The sequence below is a fragment of the Ascaphus truei genome, chromosome 5 (genome assembly GCF_040206685.1).
Source record: "Ascaphus truei isolate aAscTru1 chromosome 5, aAscTru1.hap1, whole genome shotgun sequence".
Lineage (NCBI taxonomy): Eukaryota > Metazoa > Chordata > Amphibia > Anura > Ascaphidae > Ascaphus > Ascaphus truei.
This window is the reverse complement of record NC_134487.1, coordinates 132,446,694-132,469,387: the sequence shown is the minus strand read 5'-3', so window position 1 is coordinate 132,469,387 and position 22,694 is coordinate 132,446,694. Positions and strand designations below refer to the sequence as shown.

At 43.6% G+C, this 22,694-nt stretch overlaps 2 protein-coding genes across 10 annotated transcripts in view; one reads left to right on the top strand and one right to left on the bottom strand.

Annotated features, from left to right (window-relative positions):
• Positions 1–12,058, bottom strand: part of LOC142495400 (uncharacterized) — a 30,297-nt gene extending 18,239 nt beyond the window's left edge. For 4 of the 5 annotated variants that reach the window (XR_012801730.1, XM_075600860.1, XM_075600863.1 and 1 more), the window contains exons 1-4: positions 11,934–12,058; positions 8,290–8,487; positions 7,380–7,558; positions 5,397–5,602 (exon numbers count right to left, since the gene is read on the bottom strand). Coding sequence is in view for 4 of the 5 variants with exons in the window: in XM_075600860.1 (XP_075456975.1) it covers positions 5,397–5,602; positions 7,380–7,558; positions 8,290–8,392 (488 nt within the window). In the remaining variant the exon portion in view is untranslated. Of the gene's footprint in view, positions 1–5,396; positions 5,603–7,379; positions 7,559–8,289; positions 8,488–8,581; positions 8,745–11,933 lie in introns of those variants that run through there. The other variant, XM_075600861.1, reaches the window with a different exon arrangement.
• The window catches only part of RGS14 (regulator of G protein signaling 14), a 104,650-nt gene that overhangs the window by 11,542 nt on the left and 70,414 nt on the right, over positions 1–22,694 (top strand). For 4 of the 5 annotated variants that reach the window (XM_075600865.1, XM_075600868.1, XM_075600864.1 and 1 more), the window contains one exon: positions 19,467–19,510. In XM_075600865.1, the coding sequence (XP_075456980.1) occupies positions 19,487–19,510 (24 nt within the window). In that variant the 5' untranslated portion in view covers positions 19,467–19,486. Of the gene's footprint in view, positions 1–1,870; positions 2,024–19,466; positions 19,511–22,694 lie in introns of those variants that run through there. The other variant, XM_075600866.1, reaches the window with a different exon arrangement.

Genomic DNA, 22,694 nt, shown 5'->3' with positions numbered 1-22,694 from the left:
GGCAGCGTGACACAGCTCTAGATGAAACTCTAAATACATGTGGCAGCGTGACACAGCTCTAGATGAAACTCTAAATACATGTGGCTGCGTGACACAGCTCTAGATGAAACTCTAAATACATGTGGCCGCGTGACACAGCTCTAGATGAAACTCTAAATACATGTGGCCGCATGACACAGCTCTAGATGAAACTCTAAATACATGTGGCAGCGTGACACAGCTCTAGATGAAACTCTAAATACATGTGGCAGCGTGACACAGCTCTAGATGAAACTCTAAATATATGTGGCAGCGTGACACAGCTCTTGATGAAACTCTAAATACATGTGGCAGCGTGACACAGCTCTAGATGAAACTCTAAATACATGTGGCCGCGTGACACAGCTCTAGATGAAACTCTAAATACATGTGGCAGCGTGACACAGCTCTAGATGAAACTCTAAATACATGTGGCCGCGTGACACAGCTCTAGATGAAACTCTAAATACATGTGGCAGCGTGACACAGCTCTAGATGAAACTCTAAATACATGTGGCAGCGTGACACAGCTCTAGATGAAACTCTAAATACATGTGGCCGCGTGACACAGCTCTTGATGAAACTCTAAATACATGTGGCCGCGTGACACAGCTCTAGATGAAACTCTAAATACATGTGGCCGCGTGACACAGCTCTAGATGAAACTCTAAATACATGTGGCCGCGTGACACAGCTCTAGATGAAACTCTAAATACATGTGGCCGCGTGACACAGCTCTAGATGAAACTCTAAATACATGTGGCAGCGTGACACAGCTCTAGATGAAACTCTAAATACATGTGGCCGCGTGACACAGCTCTAGATGAAACTCTAAATACATGTGGCCGCGTGACACAGCTCTAGATGAAACTCTAAATACATGTGGCAGCGTGACACAGCTCTAGATGAAACTCTAAATACATGTGGCCGCGTGACACAGCTCTAGATGAAACTCTAAATACATGTGGCAGCGTGACACAGCTCTAGCCTCTAGATGAAACTCTAAATACATCTGGCAGCGTGACACAGCTCTAGATGAAACTCTAAATACATGTGGCAGCGTGACACAGCTCTAGATGAAACTCTAAATACATGTGGCTGCGTGACACAGCTCTAGATGAAACTCTAAATACATGTGGCCGCGTGACACAGCTCTAGATGAAACTCTAAATACATGTGGCCGCATGACACAGCTCTAGATGAAACTCTAAATACATGTGGCAGCGTGACACAGCTCTAGATGAAACTCTAAATACATGTGGCAGCGTGACACAGCTCTAGATGAAACTCTAAATATATGTGGCAGCGTGACACAGCTCTTGATGAAACTCTAAATACATGTGGCAGCGTGACACAGCTCTAGATGAAACTCTAAATACATGTGGCCGCGTGACACAGCTCTAGATGAAACTCTAAATACATGTGGCAGCGTGACACAGCTCTAGATGAAACTCTAAATACATGTGGCCGCGTGACACAGCTCTAGATGAAACTCTAAATACATGTGGCAGCGTGACACAGCTCTAGATGAAACTCTAAATACATGTGGCCGCGTGACACAGCTCTAGATGAAACTCTAAATACATGTGGCAGCGTGACACAGCTCTAGCCTCTAGATGAAACTCTAAATACATGTGGCCGCGTGACACAACTCTAGATGAAACTCTAAATACATGTGGCCGCGTGACACAGCTCTAGATGAAACTTGGCAACATTCTGGTAAATTGGCGAAAATGTCATAAAATAATATTTAATTTGTTTAATTCAGCTGCATTAAACTTTTTGGTTTAGATACCAGAAACTGAGGATACTGTTTTTTTCCCATTTCAGATGTACAGATGTAGCCTGACTTACTGTGTCTGGAGCTGCGGCCAACAAAGCGTAAAGCCGCTGCTCTAGAGATAGCGCTGTTGTGGTTGCCCTGTAGGGGGACGTGACCATGTTTCCAGATCAGACCCTCTGCAGCGTTAAACCTATGGGGTAGTCGCCCCGGTACCGAATAACAGTAAGTCTCGCTGCATCTGTACACAATATAAGTTTTTAGCACATTTGCATACTCAAAGATATTTAATTTCACCTTGCTAAAAAATGTCACTCGTCGACCACTATTCAACACGCTGGGAAGTGGCTTCCCAGTATCAGTCTCCGTTACATTCAAGTGAATGAGACTAAAATGTTCTCCAGCTCAGGGAAGCTGCTTCTTAGCATTTTGAATCACGCCAATGTGTGTGAGAGAGAAAATTGTACAAAGGATGACACCTTTCACTGACATGTCTCCGAAGTGGAAATAACCACATTAAACCGGAAGTAACTCTAAATATCATTGCAATTTCACTGCATTCCCACCAATTGAAATATGTTAGCAAAAACTAAGTTAAAATGATCATAAAGGTAATTGGGTACTGTAAAAGATGTGTGCAGAGGTACATTTAATGGAGACCGATTAGGATAAAATTATATCCTGGCTTTATTGCGCCTGTTCCTTTAACAAGGCAAAACATACAAAAAGAAACAAAATAAAGGCCTACTCCACTTTGGAGAATAACTATACCTTTACTCCAGCCCTTTCTAACTGGGTGGGTAGCTAAGCTGGTTACCACCCCGAAACATGTATATTTATAACAGTCCAACAAATGGAGTAGGCCTTTATTTTGTTTCTTTTTATAAGTTTGCCTTGGTAAAGGAACAGGCTCAAAAATGCTAGGATTTAATTTTAACCTAATCAGTCTCCATTAAATGTACCTCTGCACACTTCTCTTACATATGGTGTCAGAAGCGGACCCGACGTACGTTTCGTCGTTAGCAACGACTTCTTCCGGGGTGGATTTATGCTAGGCATTTTGCTGCATTCTCATTTGTTCCAGTCCAGGAGCTCTGTATAGAATAGGAACAGTGTTACTACCACATACCCCCACCACAGGGGACTATCACTGTATATTTTACATATACACACTTACACTGTTCTAGCATACGAGCAATATTACATATTACGGACTACTCTCGCAAACCAATCACTAGATTCACACTACAACAGGGGTCACAGTTCTACTTTTAAACCCATTTTATGTTTAGTTATATATGTTTATAAAGTTGCTTTTTAACTGTACACTTAAGCTCAGGTTCGCACTGATCACACAGAATAAGTATACATAAACATTCTGTACTGTAGTGCGCCATTAAAGGGATACTTTGAGTGGATTGTGCCCTTGTCACAATCCAATCTACCTTGTGCTATTATACATTCCCTGGCAGCACACAGCACCTGCCCCCAGCCTAGGGGTTAGAGCGAGGTTTCTCTTCTTTCCACTATCCTCTGTCAGAACCCCTGTGTGCCTTGTTGTCAGCACACAGTCCTCCTGTGTACTTCAAGACTCTCTCCTCATGTCATCACTGTGGTGTGCTAAGGAAAATCTCCCTTCTGTTATCTCACATGAGGCTTTTCCTCAAAGTCTTAATTAGCCAGCTGGAGTCTGGTTAATTGCCTGGCTGAAATTAACCAGCTTCCTGCTGGATTTGGAGTCAGTGTTTCTTAAACAGGGATAAGACCCTGTTACAGGTGCCATTGACTAAGTAGCAGTAGGCGATTGTTGCTGCACAGTAAGTATTCAGTATGTTGTGAAGCTGCTTCTGAAACAGAAATGTAAAAGAAGCAGCACAACAGGCATGGTGCTCAAATATGCCCAAACCGTACTGTTTAATATATCATATGCAGAGTAGAGAAACAAGCACTACGTTTAGGGGGGATACAACCTCCTTTCGTCTGATGCATCGCCCTGTACACACGGCACTGGGAGATCGTGTGCCCCCAAAACGTAGTGCTTGTTTTTCTACTCTGCATATGATCTAACATGCGGTTTGTGCATATTTGGACACCATGCCTGTCGTGCTGATTGCAGGACGCCCAGGTAAGTAGAGACTGCACGGGGAGTGTGTGTCGTACACATTGAGCAAGTAAGGAGAGTGCTGTCGTATACGTGTTACTGTAAAGCTGCTTCTTTATGGTGAAGATGGAGAAGATAGCTTTGCTCAATGGGAATTAAATCTCCACATCAGCTTGGGTTACTGACTGACTTTACTGACTGACTGGGTGGGTGGGTTACTGACTGACTTTACTGACTGACTGGGTGGGTGGGTTTATTGACTGACTTTACTGACTGACTGGGTGGGTGGGTTAATGACTGACTTTACTGACTGACTGGGTGGGTGGGTTACTGACTGACTTTTACTGACTGACTGGGTGGGTGGGTGACTTTTACTGGGTGGGTGGGGGAGACAGAGAGTGGATGTATATATGTAGCCCTGGTAAGAAATGGGGCTATAGTTCTATCCTCCTCCTGGTATAATCCCTGCTAAGGGCAGGTTGCCAGGAATTATCATGGGTTTCCCCCACTTCAAGCACTTGCCCTGAATGGTGGAGGTAGGTCACCTGACCCTGTGTGCAAGCAAGAGACACAGGGGCGGTGCCTGCTGATATCATAAAGAGCAGTGCATTTCCTATTTAGTTGTGAGAAGTGTGTTAGAGTGAAGGAAGTGTGTTAGTGTTAGGGAGGAGAGGAGCAGCTCATGAGTAGAGCTGATAGGATATAGGAGGTGGACCAAATACCTCTCACCCTGCTTAGGGGGTGAGGGAAGAGCTAGCCCCACTCTGGATGCCCTTTGGTCCAGAGTGGCGGCAGGGACCATCACAAGGGAGAACAGTTAGTGGACTATGCATCAACTGTACCTGTCGGCTGCTGCTGCTGCCCAAGAGAATAAAGAGTCTGCTGGTTTTAAAAATAACCTTGTGTGAGACTGGAATCTCTCATCCCTGGGAGGGGGATTTCTGTGGTAGGGATTCCACCCCGCATCCCTGGGGCTTACTACAGATGGAGGCACTGCACCATTGAAGGAGAACGAAGGCATTCACCCCAGTAACCTGTTCCTGTTGTCCCCCATGTCATCGCGGGAGACTCAGGCCCTCCTGTTGCCAGCAGGTATGCACCACACAGAGACATATAGCCAGACCCCAGAACACCTTAGGGGGCCCGATCTGCGACCGGGTGGGGATAGATGGGTTATATATACATATATATTATGTGGTAATGTTTGAGGTTTCTCAGAGCTTGTTGGTTATCTGTGTGTTTAGAAACCAATACATGTTGTGCACTTATTTTGTGTATGTTCTGGGCTTTTGTCATTTGGAATACTTCCTTGTTTAAACGCTGTTTATGAGAGTGATCACTTCCCCTTTAGTGTTTGCACCACCATCTCTTCATTGGACACCTGATTGTTGTAGTTATATTTGAAACAAGCCTTTGCATTGTATAATGCAGGTCTTTCCTCATAACTGTTGCTGTTCATCCATGTTTGTTTTTTAAATTCTGTTATCATTTACACACCCAGCTGTGTATATCCGATTGTCTAGGGTCACGACACATGACACAATGTCCGTGTGCCTGTGATCTGAGAAGCGCTTCTTCAGGTTAATAACGTGCCCTGACGTTTTCCGCTCATCCAACGGGTAGACAGAAAGGTGTTTCTTGAACCCACACACCAGCAGCTGCCGCCGGATGTTGATTGCAATGCTGAAGATGGGGCTTCCCAACTAAAGGACAGAAGGGAAGAAAATGTATAATTGGTTGTATGTACATTTAAATGAACGGGAAAAGGTAGAATTTTATGCTTCGGGTCACTACTTCTAAAAACATAAGGATTGCCAATATTGGGTCAGATCAAATTGTTTCCAACAGTGGCAATATTTGAAGCTTCAGGCTCCAGATGTGATTGACTTTCTTTCCATCCGTGGGCTATTCCTCTTGTAAAGCGATTCATTCTATTTGCTGTCACAATCTCCATTGTTGGTGATGTCTATATGTTGAATGTATGAGAAACGGCTTTCTTATAATTAATTAATGTTACATACTGTAATTAGTGCTTAGTAATTATTAGTAATTAGTGTGATTACAATGCACTTCCAACTGTCTTCTCCGACATAAAGAATTGAGATACAACATTTGTTAATAGATCTCCGATGATCAATGCTCTCTATTTATAATGCTCCCAATGCCCTCCCAATAGAAATACCACTACTTCTATCATTGACTACTGGGAAGTAAAGGGGGCAACTCACAAAATCAACATTGCAGACCTGGCAATGTAGTTTAAGTTATAGGCCTCTAAGGACAATTGAGGAAAAGTGTAACAAATTTGTATAGAGTTGTAGCCATGTAACCCTTGGTTACTAAACTCCTCTGCCCAACACAAAAATCCTGGTACCAGCGCAGGCAGTGATAGGGTTAATTCCTGCCCCTTCTGAAGTAAACAACTCCCTAGTAGTTACAGGAGGAGTGTGCCCAAGGCCTAGGTACTGCCCATTACTGGGGGTATGGCCTGGGACCCTCCCCTGCTAAAAAAAAGGGGCTGCAGCTCAGTTTAGAGTTGTACTTGAGCCAGGATTGGTTCTGTTCTATCCTCTCTCCCTCTAGGAGTTGGTATCAAGCAACAACTGCATTACCACCATGCATCATCTAAGGCAGAGATGGGCAACTTATTTGTCAATGTAGCCACAGGTGGGGCGAATGAGAAGTGAAAATCGCCACATCATGTAAAAATTGAGAAATTAGGTTGCTCAATCGAACATTTAAAACAACACACACTGTTCGTCTGCTTCACTCACCTCAGCACTATCACCTGCTGCTGGTTCCCTCACCTCAGCACTATCACCTGCTGCTGGTTCCCTCACCTCAGCACTATCACCTGCTGCTGGTTCACTTCGTTGACTCATTCAGAAAGCGGAAACCAGCACACGCGGTCAGGAAAAAGTTTATTTTACTGTGGGAGCTGGCAAACTCAAATTCGCCACACTTTCATGGCCTATTCGCCATTTGTGGCATTTGGCGACAGGGTTGCCCACCTAGGATCTAAGGGATTCATTATAGCTGTAGCGTCTACATCAAACGTAATAATTTTTTTCAATATTCCTTATCAGACTAGGTGCAAACCAAATAATTTAATTAATACAGAAAAAAATGGGAAAGATGAGAGGGCTGAAAAATCCTACGGGGTCAAGTACTATAACTCCTAGCTTATTTAATCCTACTGCACCTTTATATCAAGGCCCATATTTACTAAGCAGGCTACTACGTAAGACACCTTCCTGTGCTGGAAGAAACTTTATAGCTCATAGAGGCGTGATGGCTGCGACAAGATGTCACATCCCCCTCTCTATATACACGTGTGTCTGTGTATATATATATTCACAGAAAATAATACAACACTCCCAAAATCTGTGAATGGGTGCACCCCCTAAAGATGCACCTCCTAATATCCCTTTTGCTTAGGTTATATGCCAGAATCTTTTTGAATATGAAGGCTATTCTTACTTTGATGCGGTCAAACACAACAGCTCCTGCGGTCCACGCGATCAGCATGCCGTCATTTGAAGAGGACAAAACTAGCTTAGTCTCTGCCCAGTACAACAAGTGAGTGACCATCCCAGCGTGTTCAGCAGCTGATTGAGACAGCCGCCCATTGTCCAGATCCCACCATTTTATCACTCCATCTACAGGGACCAAGATCACAGTATGAGCAACTAGCATCTGCCTTTAATAGTACTGGACCAAAACATGTTTGCTCCATTGTTTAAGGGGATTGTACTCGGCTATATTCAAGCACAGTACCACTGCTTGTGTTGTCTTGAATGCAGATTTCAACCCGAACTCTGCTTTCCTCTTTATTTTTTGGAACTTTGTGGAAGTGTGATTTGTAATATTACAGGAAGATTCTCAAATTATATGCATTTGTAAAATGTGCAAATTAAATAAATGATAAATAAACAAGGATTTAGCAGTGATAAACAATTGATTTAAAAGACTTGTTCCATGAAATAATATTTTCAACATTGACATGAAAATAGAGACATAATAGAGAGGTGAGGGATCCGAGAGGAGGATGAAGAAAAAAAAGAGAAGGAACAGGTATACAGTAGTATAAGGTTAGTAATAGAGCTGTATTATCGGATAAGTGACCAAATCCTCCTATCTTCTAAATAACAATCTATAAACACCCACCCCCCAAAAAATACTGATCATTTTCCTTTGGTTCATTTTAGATCACTGCAGTAGTGCCCTGTTTGTCAGGATATGTTATTACTGACTTACACACATTTTAGGGTCATGCTGCCTGCACAGCATAGCCATACTTTAGGCTGTAGGGCATGATGGGATTTCCATGAATATTATTCATTACTGTTTCACAAAGTGTCACAGTATTACCGAGCCTGGTATGTCATACCTTCAAAGCCTGTGAGAAACTCCCGTCTTGCTGAGTGGAAGCCAAGTGCTGTTATGGAACGCTGGTGACACCCCTGGACACTCAGGTGTTTCTGCATCGCCATGGTCTTATCTGATGTCTGTTCTGCACACTATGGCTACCTTTGTAAGCCACTGTAACAACGTTACAACGGAGTCGTTAATGTGAAGATTGTTTGTTCTATACACAAGGGAACAGCAGAAACACATATTTTTTTGATTATCTGGAACTGGTAGGTTGTTTGCTTTGTAGAGTTCTTTATATAGTTACTTACTTTCCTTGTTGTTTAGGTCTTCAGTTTTCTGCAGTGTGAAACTGTTTAAAATATGAGTCAGTGACATGGGACACATCTGTGACTTATTTTGTCAATTCTTCATAGGGAATTTTTTATTCGAGCCTGAGCTGTGATGGTTTTTTGTTCTCACTATGGTCCCCATTTATATGCTGTGAAGCTGCACAGTAGATTTAATCAGTCTTTATCTATTTGCTACAAGACACAATAAGCTAAATATTTTAAAGGAGATTCAATCTATTTAAGGAAGCCAATTTTCAATTTTACAATGATAAGCTGTGGATTTTTTTTGTTTGGAACTATCACTTTAAAATACTATTTGTTTGAACTATTTATTACATTTAAGAATGTGTGTATGTATATATATAAAATGAAAACGTCTGGCGGTGTTACAATGGATAAAGCAAGAAAGGTTTAACTTAAAAATAGTGCATCTTGGAATGTTATCTGTGACTGAAACCTATCCCTCCCCCTGTGCTGTATGCGATTTATGACTTGAGGTGTTAAATGGTATGTGTGTGTGTATGCATGTATGTAAATATAAATTTATAAAGCGCCCACAGTGTATACAATGCTTTACAAAAGGTGTGTGTGGAGTTGGAGTGTTTACCAATGGTGTGGGTGGGTGTAGAACTGTAAGAAGGTGTTGCAATACTGTTAGTGTTTGGATACTGTGTGGACCCTATTGGTATAAAGGGATGGAATTACATTGTGTATTTGTATGTGTAAAAGACAGCTGTGTGTGCATTCATATAGCGCAGTATGTGTAGACACGGCCTTTAGCCCTCATGGGAAGAGAGTTCTCTTGTGTCGGTAGTGACTCATGAAGCTGCGGTCTCGGTTTAGGCCACCGCTAAGTGTCCCTTTACATCACTAACATTCAGGGACCATTTAACACCTCAAGTCATAAATCGCATACAGCACGGGGGAGGGATAGGTTTCAGTCACAGATAACATGCCAAGATGCACTGTTTTTAAGTTAAACCTTTCTTGCTTTATCCTTTCTGCTGCAAGAATAATTTTCACTTTCTTCCAAAACAGTATGCTCAAGTACTCCTTAAATCACTCTCCTGGCTTCCCGTTAAATTTCAGATCACCTACCAAGTTCTCATCCTTACCTTTAGGGCTCTCCCCTCATCTGTTCCTACCTATATATCAGCTTTGATTTCTCGCTATGCCCTTGCTGGTGTCCTGTACGCTACCTATAAGGCTGCGCTTATAGTGCCGGGTACGCAACGTCGCCTGAAAACAAAAGCATTGCCGCCGTCGCAAGCGCTTATAGTAAGCGCGATGCGACGGCAGTGACCAAAAATTTGTAAGCCGATAAAATTAGATTTTTCAGAGGCTGTCGCCACATGTGACAGGCTGAACCAATCAATGGCCAGGTCGCCAGCGACGTCGCTGAAAGTTAAATTATAACTTTCGCGGGTGGCGACATCCGTCGTGCACACTATAAACGCGGCCTAACTGTCTCCCCTCCACCTCTTTCTCCTCTACTGCTCTCGCCTTACACTCCTTTCCCTCACTGCCCCTCACCAGTGAAACTCCCTCACAATCAGTATATGCCAAGCACCTTCTCTCCCCCCCTTTAAGGCCTGTAATATAGTGGGCGCGCGGCACTTATAATTGGCTGTGGTTAGCCAGCCATTCTATGCTAGGCCCGTGCGCGCGGCACTTATAATTGGCTGTGGTTAGCCAGCCATTCTATGCTAGGCCCGTGCGCGCGGCACTTATAATTGGCTGTGGTTAGCCAGCCATTCTATGCTAGGCCCGTGAACGCGCGGCACTTATAATTGGCTGTGGTTAGCCAGCCATTCTATGCTAGGCCCGTGCGCGCGGCACTTATAATTGGCTGTGGTTAGCCAGCCATTCTATGCTAGGCCCGTGCATGCGCGGCACTTATAATTGGCTGTGGTTAGCCAGCCATTCTATGCTAGGCCCGTGCGCGCGGCACTTATAATTGGCTGTGGTTAGCCAGCCATTCTATGCTAGTCCCGTGCGCGCGGCACTTATAATTGGCTGTGGTTAGCCAGCCATTCTATGCTAGGCCCGTGCGCGCGGCACTTATAATTGGCTGTGGTTAGCCAGCCATTCTATGCTAGGCCCGTGCACGCGCGGCACTTATAATTGGCTGTGGTTAGCCAGCCATTCTATGCTAGGCCCGTGCGCGCGGCACTTATAATTGGCTGTGGTTAGCCAGCCATTCTATGCTAGGCCCGTGCACGCGCGGCACTTATAATTGGCTGTGGTTAGCCAGCCATTCTATGCTAGGCCCGTGCGCGCACGGCAGTGAGCGCAGAGCCGGCCGATCGGGGGGAAGACTCCGAATGTATGTATGTATTTGTGCCGCTACCGCTCAGTCTGCAATGTATGTGTGTGTGTGTGTGTGTATATATGTGTGTATGTGTGTGTATATATATTTATCAAATATTGCACAATGTTAATAAATAATTTATTCTCACAGCATGTCTTTTTTTAATGTTTAAAATATTATATAATATATACACACACACATGTACACACACACACACACACACACACACACACAGCTTCCCCAGTGACACACACACACAGACCACTTCAAAGTGACACACACATATATACCCAGTGACACACACACACACACACACTGACAGCTTCCAAGTGACAAACACACAGTGACTGCTTCCCAGTGACAAACACACACAGAGAGACAGCTACCCAGCGACACACACATAGTACCCTTCAAAGCCTGTCGCTCCCAGCAGCACTGACCGTACACACAAAAAGTGTGCGTCACGTGTGCGAGTGTTCGCCCAGGCGCGTGTGCGCGCCCATTATATTACTGGCCTAAGACAAACCTTAAAACTCACATCTTAAATGAAGCATCCTGATAGCCTAGACTCATTGTTACTGTCACACACCCACAGTTACTCCTACCAATGACTGTCATCTACTACACTTATTACCTCACGTGCTGTCTCTGTAAATTTCCCAACATACCACTTAGATTGTAAGCTTTCCGGGGCAGAAATTTCCTTTCCTATTATCTGACATACCAGGTTTACATGTAACAATGCCCTGAAACCCAAAATTCAGATTGTGCTGTACATTGGTGGGGTGCCCTTGGATCTCTGTCAGTATGTAGTAATAACTCTTTCTGCTCTTACAGCCAATTCAAAACACTTGTAGAAAACACACAGCGATAAAATCTATAGATTTGGAACCACCGTCTTGTCTATGACACCCACAGTGGAATTTTCTAGGGAAGTACAGTAAACGCATTACGTACAGACCTGATCTTCTTTTCAACCTATATTGTCAAACTTAGTAAAACAAGCTTGTGTGTCAGTACCTGGATCAGAAGGAACGAGTGACAGTGTGCTCCATGCTCCCTTACATTTCTGGTATGGACTCCTAATTTCTCATCCATGCTGCACCTCCTGCATTTTGTGTATTTGTGTTTGGGACAATTGTTTTACTTCCCACTGCGGTCACTATGGGAACAAGCCACCACATTGAAAACACTCTCCTGTGTCTTTGTTAAGAGTTGATTGACTGCTTCACTACTCCGCCCAACAACTCAATACATCTAATGATTTTGATCCAGTTGGTCTCACAAAGTTCCTGTATCACATACAGTATACTGAGTGGAACAGATCAATTTGATACAATATAGCGTTAACCCCTCACTTCCAGAGGGATCACAATCCACTAATGTTATTTTGTAGCTTAAGATATGTTTATCTGTGAAATAGCAGTATTTTGCTTGTAAGGAATGTAATTAATATAAACTGAGGACACTGAGAGATGTCAATTTGCTGGATACTGAAACAAAAACTCAAATCAAAACTGCAATGTAATGCTCAATGGTTCTTTCTGTAATAGAGAATAGAATATGTAAAGGGCTTTACCGAGAAGGAAAAGTACAGTAGGATTAATTCTACTAACTGTAACGGTTCCTGGATACTTCCCTCTACTGGTAATTCAGTGCGTTTTTATATTAAAAAAAACACAGAGATAACCAACAAGCTCTAAGAAACCCCAAAAATTACCACATAATATATATATATATATATATGTATATATGTCAATTGGAGTGCTACAGGGCATGGCTAAATGTATACAATAAAAAAACAAAGAAGCCCAAAGCTACATCCAATATGATAAAAATATACTGTGAAATACCTATATATCTCTCGAAAAAAGGGTAATTTAGTCAAACCCTTTGGCCAAAGCATTTTAAGCCTGCAAGCCACCTCAATGCATGGCCAAATATTGCAGGTCCTAACACTAACTGATTCAAATTCTTATTTATCTCTATAGTTAGAGGAAGAATAATCGCATTGGATCTGTCATAACCAGCTGCATGAAAGAACTGCTTACTTGGAAAGTGGGGAGGGGTGAGTTTAAACCCTGGGAGGGAGGAGCCACTGACCTTCAAAACAGCTGAGACCAGCTGGACAAATGTAATAAACACACAGATACCCAGCAAGCTCTAAGAAACCCCCCCAAATTACCATATAATATATATGTATATAAGTGTCAATTGGAGTGCTAGTGGGTGTGGCTAAATGTAAACAACAAAAAACAAAGAAGCCTAAAGCTACATCCAATATGACAATAAACAAAGCTGCTGCCTCTTATACCTCCAAACCGAGTCTGTCGTTACTTGTCTGTTATATGTGGGTATCGGTTAACAAGGGGAGGGCGAGGGTGGGTCCATCGCAGCCTCCCTGGTCATATCCTTTGACCAGATTCAACCTGTGACAGAGCAGTCTCATTCTGATCAGAGTGAAAGCAACAAAAAACAAAAGGAAGGGATGAATGGCAGATGGGAATGAATGACAGAATGAATAGCTAGATGGCAGCGTCTCAACCTTAGATGAACCTCTCTCCTTGGTTCTGGTAAATGATGTGATAGAAAACTCAGGGAGCATACGCCATCGGTAGGTACATAAAAGAGAAAATACACAATATAGTGCAATCTTGTCTAGGCACAGGGATAGGGGGGTGGATTACACTCTCCAAAAAACACAGCCTTTATCTTTGATACAAGCCTTGAGCCCCAGCCTAGGGGATGGTGTCTTGATTGGAATAAATGTATTACCCTCCTCTGGTAGTTCTCCAGCAGATTCCACCCCATAGTATAAACAGAGACAAGAACGAGATAGTGTAAGGGGTACAACATGTATTGATGCACAAAAATAAATTCTAAAATGCACACTCACATGTGGACCTCCACAACCGGACAATGTGCGGAAAGTGCTGGGTTCGCTCGTTAGTTGGGGTGAAATGCTGGACACACCGCGTCGGTAGAAGCCTTCTCAGCGGGGGCTGTTGCGCACATAGACCCCGTCTTGCTTGCGTCTTTCATTTGTGCTTCCTACGTCATACTCTGGTATTCCTATGGAGAAATTTGCACCTTTATTGCAGCCTTCTGATGGGCTTACTGTATACAGCCTGTGCCTGAGTCCCCAACCTTGCTGCAGCTCTGCATGTCCAAGTCTTTAGACTCTCATCATGTGTATACAATCAGCTGAGCAGCAAGTCTTAGGCTGCGTTTATAGTACTGGCTACAGCGACGGCATGCAGCCGCAAAGCAACTTAATGTAGTTTGTAGCGACCGCCCATAGTGGGCGCGATGGCGACGTGTGACGTCACAGAGACCAAAATCGCTATAGTCAATTTTTTTTGAGATTTCCAGATACAGCCGCACCACATGACTGGCAGCAGCCAATCACATGGCCCTTTGCCGCCAGGGCCATCACCAGCAACATCACCAGAGTGCAACTTTCGCTATAGCGACGTGTGACGTCACAGGTAGCATCGCTGTAGCCAGTACTATAAATGCAGCGTTAGCCTCTGAATTAGCGATGTGAGTTACCCAAGTCTTCCTAAGACGCTATCAAGTCTGCTACTACTCCGAGGCGTTTCTCCAATAACTCCAAGCCGCCAAGATCCTTGGTCAAGCCAGCTCCTAGGGTGGCGGGAGTCGCCCCTAGGAGGGGGCGTACTGTGAGACCTGTGTATCGGTCCAGCTAACTACACCCTCTCTACATACCAGGCCTGTTGCAAATATATATATTACACGAGCCACAAATATTTTTCAGTTTTTCAACAAGTCCTGGAGAACCTGTTACTATCCTCCTTTATCCCTAATCATTTTATAGTTAATGCACCCGGGCCGTATTCTAATCTCAGCGGAGTACCATTACAACCAATGAGATATATACACTATAAATATGCAAAAAAAAAAGGTATTTTATTGGCCCAACGTGTCGGCTGCCCTCTGGAGCCTTTTAAATTAGCGGTAGTCGAAACGTTGGGCCATTAAAATATTATTTTTTTGCATACTAATGGTGTTTCTATCCCTTTGTTATTTTTATACAGTACCATATAGGTAATCTGATAGCAGCACCCTCTCCAGAAGTCTGGTCTATAATATTTAAGTGTGTGCCCCAATCCCTTCACATTGTTAAATATATAGAGATATAGAGATAAATAGATGTGCAGTAGTGCATCCATAGTTAAGGTTTGATCGAGACTCCAGTATAAACCCCCTTATTCAGTTGCTCATAACTCACACAAATTCACCAATCCATTGAGTCATCTTTGAGTTACAGGCAGTGTCAGATTTCCGTTAGGTGCTGCACCATGAGAAGGAGAAAACCTGCCCTGTTGCTGCTCCAACATAACATCTGCGGAGCAACTCAGACCTCCTGTAACAGGCAGGTGAGCTACAGAATCAGGGAATCACACATGTCGCCAGATCTTCCATGGAAGGGGGAACTGGTGCTACACATTCACTATTCCACCACTCACACACAATTCACCCCCCCACAACATTCCACATCAGACACACACAATTCCACCCAGAGACATGCATACATATAATTCCACTCTCCCCCCACACACAAACACACACACACACACAATTCTACCACACACACACAGACACACAATTCCAGCCCCCCCCTCACACACACACATTTCCACCCCCACAAACACACATGTAGCACATTTCCCCCCCCCCCCCCCGGGAGATTTAGTCATGGCTTTGGCTAGGTGTAGTGCTGGTTACCTGTTTGGCACAGGAGAGATGAGATGCCCGCGATGATGTGGGGGAAGACAGGCAGACTTTTAGGGATATCTCTGGTTCTTCTTCTTGGTGACTGCGCCTCGCGCCTCCAGACATAGGGGGCTTCAGCAAGGCTGAAGGTGGTCCCCGCTATGACAGTCCTTACTCACAATAATCCCTCCATATAGACTGCCGCGGAGCCAGAAGTATAAATGAGGATGATCTTTATTATAGCAGCCACTGCGATGTTGCTACAGCGAATGCCTTGGGCTACGCTTATAGTGACAGCGACGCGACGGTCAGGCGACGCTCACTGGAAAATCAAAGAGAGATGACTTCCAGTAATCGCGAACAATCTGTCACTCCGTCGCGTCGCGTCGCACTTACTATAAGCGCACGCGACGGCCTTCTGGTAATAGTGAGGCCTCTCTGGATTTAATTAGTGCCTCAGCCCATGAGGGACAAAGCACATGTCTCTCTCTCCCAGCCGGGAAAAGAGGTCAGAGCTCCTACTTCATGAAGGGATAGTTGGAAGCCCAATCACAGACTGAAGGACCCACCCCTAAGGGGCTGAACTTCATACTATAAATTAGGCACTTCGTTCCTGTAGCTCGAAGAGGGAGGGCCCAGCACATGCACCACCACTCCGGTCACTCAGGAAGTCAGCATGAGGAGAGGGAAACCCTCATAGGACAGTCTGTCACTGTCTGTGTCTTACTAGAACTTAGGCACGTTCTATAGTGCTGGGTGTGTGCTGCGCCGTGAGCGCGCGCGGAATTTTAGTTGGCTGACGTCAGTCAGCCTTTCTATAGAAGGGCCGCGCGCGCGCACGGCAGGGAGAGGGGAGCCGACAGACAGCGGCGAAGATGAGGAAATTCATCTTTTCACACCGCTGCCTGCGCTCAAATGTGTGTGTGTGTGTGTGTGTGTGTGTGTGTGTGTGTGTGTGTGTGTGTGTGTGTGTGTGTGTGTGTGTGTGTGTGTGTGTGTGTGTGTGTGTGTGTGTGTGTGTGTGTGTGTGTGTCAATGATTGCAGAAGTAAAAAAAAAATATTTATTAAAGTTTTTTTTTTCTTTAAAAAATCTTATCTAGGACTTACTTTCACTCACACAACCCATGCACACACATATACTCACACATACACACAAACACACACGTAACACACATGTATACATTACCTGCAGCTCCCGGCACTATATACAGGAAAAGTATGCGGCACGTGCACGTGCGTTCGCATAGGCACGCACGGCCGCACGCTGTATATAACAGCCCTTACATGACAGGGTAGATAGAGAGCTAGCTGGACCAGCCACCGATATACACAATTCCAGCCCCCCCACACAAATATAATTCTCCCCCCCTCCCCCCCCCCACACACACAAACACTATTCCACCACTCACACACAATTCACTCCCCCACACAAACACACACTTCCACTCCCCCACATAAACACAATTCCACCCTCCCTCCCCCCCACACACAATTTCATCCTCCCCTCCCCCAAACACACACTAGCACACAATTCCACTACACACAATTCCACCCCTCACCCCCACACACAATTTCACCTCCACACACAAAATGCCACCACCCTCACACACACACACACAATTCCACCCTCCCACACACACACAATTCCACCCCCACACATGCACAATTCCACCCCCCCCCCCCCACACACACACACACACACACACACACACACACACACACACACACACACACACACACACACACACACACACACACACATACACACACACACACTTCAACCCCCCACCAAGACACAATCCCATCTGACACATAATTTAACAAAGCCACAACACACAAACACTTACACCCCCCTCACACACTTCCACCCCCCACACACACACACTTCCACCCCCACACACTTCCAGCCACCCCACACACACTTCCAGCCCCCCCACACACACTTCCAGTCCCCCCACACACACTTCCACCCCCACACACTTCCACGCCCCCTCCACACACACTTCCACCCCCCCCTCCACACATACACACACACACACCCTTCCACTCCCCACACACATAATTCCCACGCCCCACTTAATTCAACCCAGCCACAATACACCCCCCCAATCCCCTCGACAATATACACACCCACCCAATCCCACACACATTTGCCTTGGGGAGTGGAAGGCCTCCCTTGCCATGCCGGTCCTGAGTGGATGCGGAAAAGATATTAAGGCCAATAACTGAGGTAAAATAAATATTAAGGGCAATTACTGAGGCATACTGAGGCAAAATAGATATGAGGGGTAGTTACTGAAGTAGAATAGATATGAGGGGCATTTACTGATGTAAAATAGATATGAGGGGCAGTTACTGAGGTAAACTAGAATAGACTGACCTGCTTTTAACTCTCCTATAATCAGTGACAGATTTCCCATTAGGCTTGATAGGCCCGGGCCTATGGCGGCACAATTTTGGGGCGGCAAGCGCAATTGTTGCTTGCTGCCCGTACATGCACAATTGGCACTTCTCAGCCACTCATGGGCATTCACATATATATTCACATATAATGGAGCCCGATTTGGGTGAAATTATATCTTGGCTTTATTGAGCCTGTTCCTTTATCCAGGAAAAACATACAAAAACAACAAAATAACAAACCCCTATCCCTTTGTAAGGGCTAACTTACTTCCCCAGACCCTATCTGCAGGACTGGAGGGATGTTCCCATTACCAGCCTATCACCCCAAAGTCTCAGGAGGTACCTTAAGCAGGTGGCCCTCCATGTCCGTCTCTGGCAGGTTCCTGGGTCCTACAGTATGTGTCCACGAAATATAGGTCTCTGGGTGTCTGGATGTCTTGATCTCAGCACAGCCTTTGTGCTCAAGACAGTGTCTGTGTGCAGGCTTCTCTGCTCTGCTCTCCTTCCTTCAGTCCAAATGGGAGCTAAGGAATCTCACTCCTGTGTCTCACATGAGGCTTTTTACAGAGCTATCATTAGTCCAGGTGGAGACTAGTTAATTGAGTGGCTGCAACTAACTATTTCTCTGCTGGATTCTCAGAGCTCTGAGGTGGCTTTATTTAAACAGGGATAAGTCCCTGTTACAGTTACACAGCGTCTCCTCACTGTTAGGAGCCAATTATCTGATGCTTGTCAATGTGGAGCAGAGACATATAGAGTGAGTGAGGAGGTATATATGCTGTATATGCAATAACGTCTGCTACAGCTGTACTTCTCGCCCTATTGAATGGAGGGGCAAATGTGATGGTGCTGGTAGGTACTCAGCATTAGTATTTCTATCTGCAAACCTAAACGTATTTTTTTATTAGCATCCATATGAAAAAGTACCTTTCTTAAGTGCAACATCAACCTTTTAAATTAGCATCGTTCCCTTATTTCAGCGTGTGGATGTTAGCCTGCAGAATAAAACTCTTTTTTATAAAAAGAAATAAAATGAAATATCGGGTAAAGATTATAATGTTTAGTGCCTTACGAGAATAACAAGCTTGCATAACCATTAACGTCACTTCTTTATGCAGATGTTACAAGAAGCATGTGCCCCCTTGAATTCTGGCACTTGGTCACAGCAGAGCACTTACAGGGTACTTGACAGGTCTTACTGCTTAAGCCCCTGCACTGAGCTTGTTTTGGTCCAATGTACTTTCTATCCATAATCACAGTCTTGTTTACTCTCCTGACGGAGTGAGAGGTTGCACGCTCCATATGGACGTCAGCATCAGGGATCTTTTTTTCCATTGTTTTAAAGTCTTTCCCTTTATGCACCTTTATCAGCTGCTGTCCTGATGCTTTCCTTTTTGTCTGCTATCCCGTAGGATCTGCTACCTACTGTAGGATGTTTTCAGAGCCCGAGAGAAAGGTAATATACATTTGTTGGATTTTCTTTTACCTGCCTCTTTCCTTTCTTTTCGTTTTAGGAGGAATAGCTATATAGCTTCAGAAAGTGGCGTCTTGGTACGAGTGTGTCTAATGATACATTATTACCGACAGTCACTTTACTGGAGCAAGGAAAGAATACAAGCTCGCTGTCGAACCAAGTTAATTCTTAGGTCATAATTAGTAGCCAATGTGTGATGGGACTGGGTGGTACACAGGAATGAATCACTACTGTTATATACCGGTTACAACCACTATATCACTTTAAAAAGTCAAATGAAATATTCAAAAAGGGATGCCCTTTCTCTTCATACCACCCCAAACATTTTTAAAATGTATTGCATGTAATGCTTCTTAGCATTCACGTGGGCCAGTCAGATATCTTAATCTGCATACTGCTATCTAATCCCTGGAAGCTCAATCATCTTTTTTAACTATAAGTGAATAGGGCATTTGTTATATTTAAGACGATCTGGCGCTGAAGGGGTTACATTATTTGCTCTTTCTCTCTCTATATATATATACTGTATAATGAATAATAATGGTTTGTTCTTGTATAGCGCTGCTAGTTTTACGCAACGCTTTACAGAGACATTTTGCAGGCACGGGTCCCTTCCCCGTAGAGCTTACAATCTATGATTTTGGTTCCTGAGGCACAGGGAGATAAAGTGACTTGCCAAGGTCACAAGGAGCCGACACCGGGAATTGAGCCAGGCTCCCCTGCTTCAAACTCAGTGCCAGTCAGTGTCTGACTGATCAACTCCTTCACCTTATATAAGAGAAACTAATAGGATGCGCAATAAACAATTAATGTATAGCCGTGTCTGGTATATGCTGCCACTATGTACTGGATTTACACATGAATCCACAAATACAGATATGGAAAAGGTAACATTAGGCGCAAAACCTAGACAATATATGAATATTGGTATAATAAATGTTGGAATATGTGATCTTAATAGATTTCTGAAATAAAGGAAAGACACCAATATAGTAAAGTACTGTTTGGTATATTGGTATCACACCATTATGTGATACCAATATACCAAACAGTACTTTACTATATTGCGCATCCTATTACTTTATTGCGCATCCTATTAGTTTCTCTCATATATATATTCTATATATATATTCTCTCTCACTGCCTTGAGAAAGGTCCCCCTGTGAGGACCGAAACGTTGGCATTTGTGCCACCTACTCTAATACAATCTTTTTGAAAATTACCTCTGAGTGCTGTCTCGTTCCTACTGCATTGCTGCGGCTGCACCACTGCTGTGAGGACCACCCCTGCCTGTCAAATACTGCTAAGGGACATGCACCTACCTTTTACTACATACACGTGAGTGTCAACTACTCTCCATTGACTATATATATATCCTTTGAGAAAGGTCCCTCTATGAGGACCGAAACGTCGGTGTGTGCGCCACATACTCCAATACAGCTTTTTTGAACTACTACCTTTGTGTGCTGTCTCATTTTTGCTGCACGGCTTTCCAGTGAAAACACCTTATCTATCTTAACTCTAAGGGATAAGCACCAACATCTACTCCAACTCCACGTGAGTGCCAACTGCCTTACTGACACACACACACATAAATATATATATATATTTATATATATATATATATATATATATATATATATACACATATATATATATATATATACATATACATATACATATACATATATATATATATATATATATATATATATATATATATATATATATATATATATATTGTATAATGTACTCAATCGGCCTGGTTTGTCTTTTCGCTCAAGTGAAAATCTTGAGTAAAGAGGAATCTTTTTTCCTTTCTATTTAATAATTGTAGCCAAGAGGTTTAAGTATCAGAGTTTTGTACGTTTTCAATGTACCTTTTATATCTGCATATTAGAAATTGTTCCTATATTTGTAGCAAGGATTACTTGTCATGTTGATTTGTTTTTGTATTGTATGTTCAAGTGGGCTACAGAAGGGCTGCCTAAGAAAGAGAAGTCTGTGTTCTGGGTGCCATCAAAGTATCAGAACAAGTCCTCATCACATCTTATAACAGCTAAGAACATGACAGTCAAATGCATTGAAATAGCCGTTTCTTCTTTCCCCTGAACAATAAATGTGTTCTTGTGGATCATAAAATACGTTAACTCCTGTATCAATAATGACAGTTCTAGAGATGGCTCAAGTACACGTGATCTATCATGGAGAAACTTCTCACTTAGATGCAGACAACATGTTCTGTACAACCTATTTCACAGACACCTCCCCTTCACAAAGACAGGAGTGTAAGAGACTCTTTTACAGACTGTATATACATTTTTGCAGGCTTTGCATGCACCTTGCTATGTTCAACATTGTGCTATGTAGCAGGTTGGTTTCCAAAGGAAGGTTGGTTTCCATGAGCACAGATCATCGAGGGCTGTCACGAAGAGATGGCTGAGAGGCTTGGAGTCATGCACTGACGTGAGATAGGGGAGAGGTAGTTGCTATGGCAACTTTCTTGAACAAATATTGGACAATCTGCTTGGACTCTGTGTTTACCTGTGGCAGGAAACTTGAGAGGTTCAGCTTGGTGTACACTGCAAAAGATATAAAAATAAATTCATACATATGTCAGAAGCACATTAAAAAGCATCCTCATATGAAGGACAGCATAAATTCAAGGATGACTGCTACTGATCCAGATGAGTAATTTAAAATTGTAATTCTTCACCCAGAGCTGTGGTTCCCAAACCTCTGCTCCGAAATCCCCTGCCACACTAGGTTTTAGGAATAACCAATGCATCTGTACATAAATTTACATATTAATTGAATTCTGGGTAGTTTCCAAAGAAACCGGGTTTGGCCAAGGGATTCGCAAAAAGTGGGTTGAGAACCACTAACCCAGAGCATTATTAAATGGGTTATTACTTATTTGTACTCTATGCCAATATAAACGAAGTTAACTTCTAATTAGATGATTATTAAAAGGGGAAAAGCTGTCTTTCTCCACTGTACTCTGCCCATAATTCAATTCTTTTCAAACTAAATGCATTAGTTCTATGTATACCACCTTTAATATAAGATCCTGTTTCAGTAAAAGGCTAGGGGCAAGACTTAAAGCAGCTGTGCTACTTACTTCACCATTAGCTAGACACCCAAATCCCAGCTTCAACACATGGGA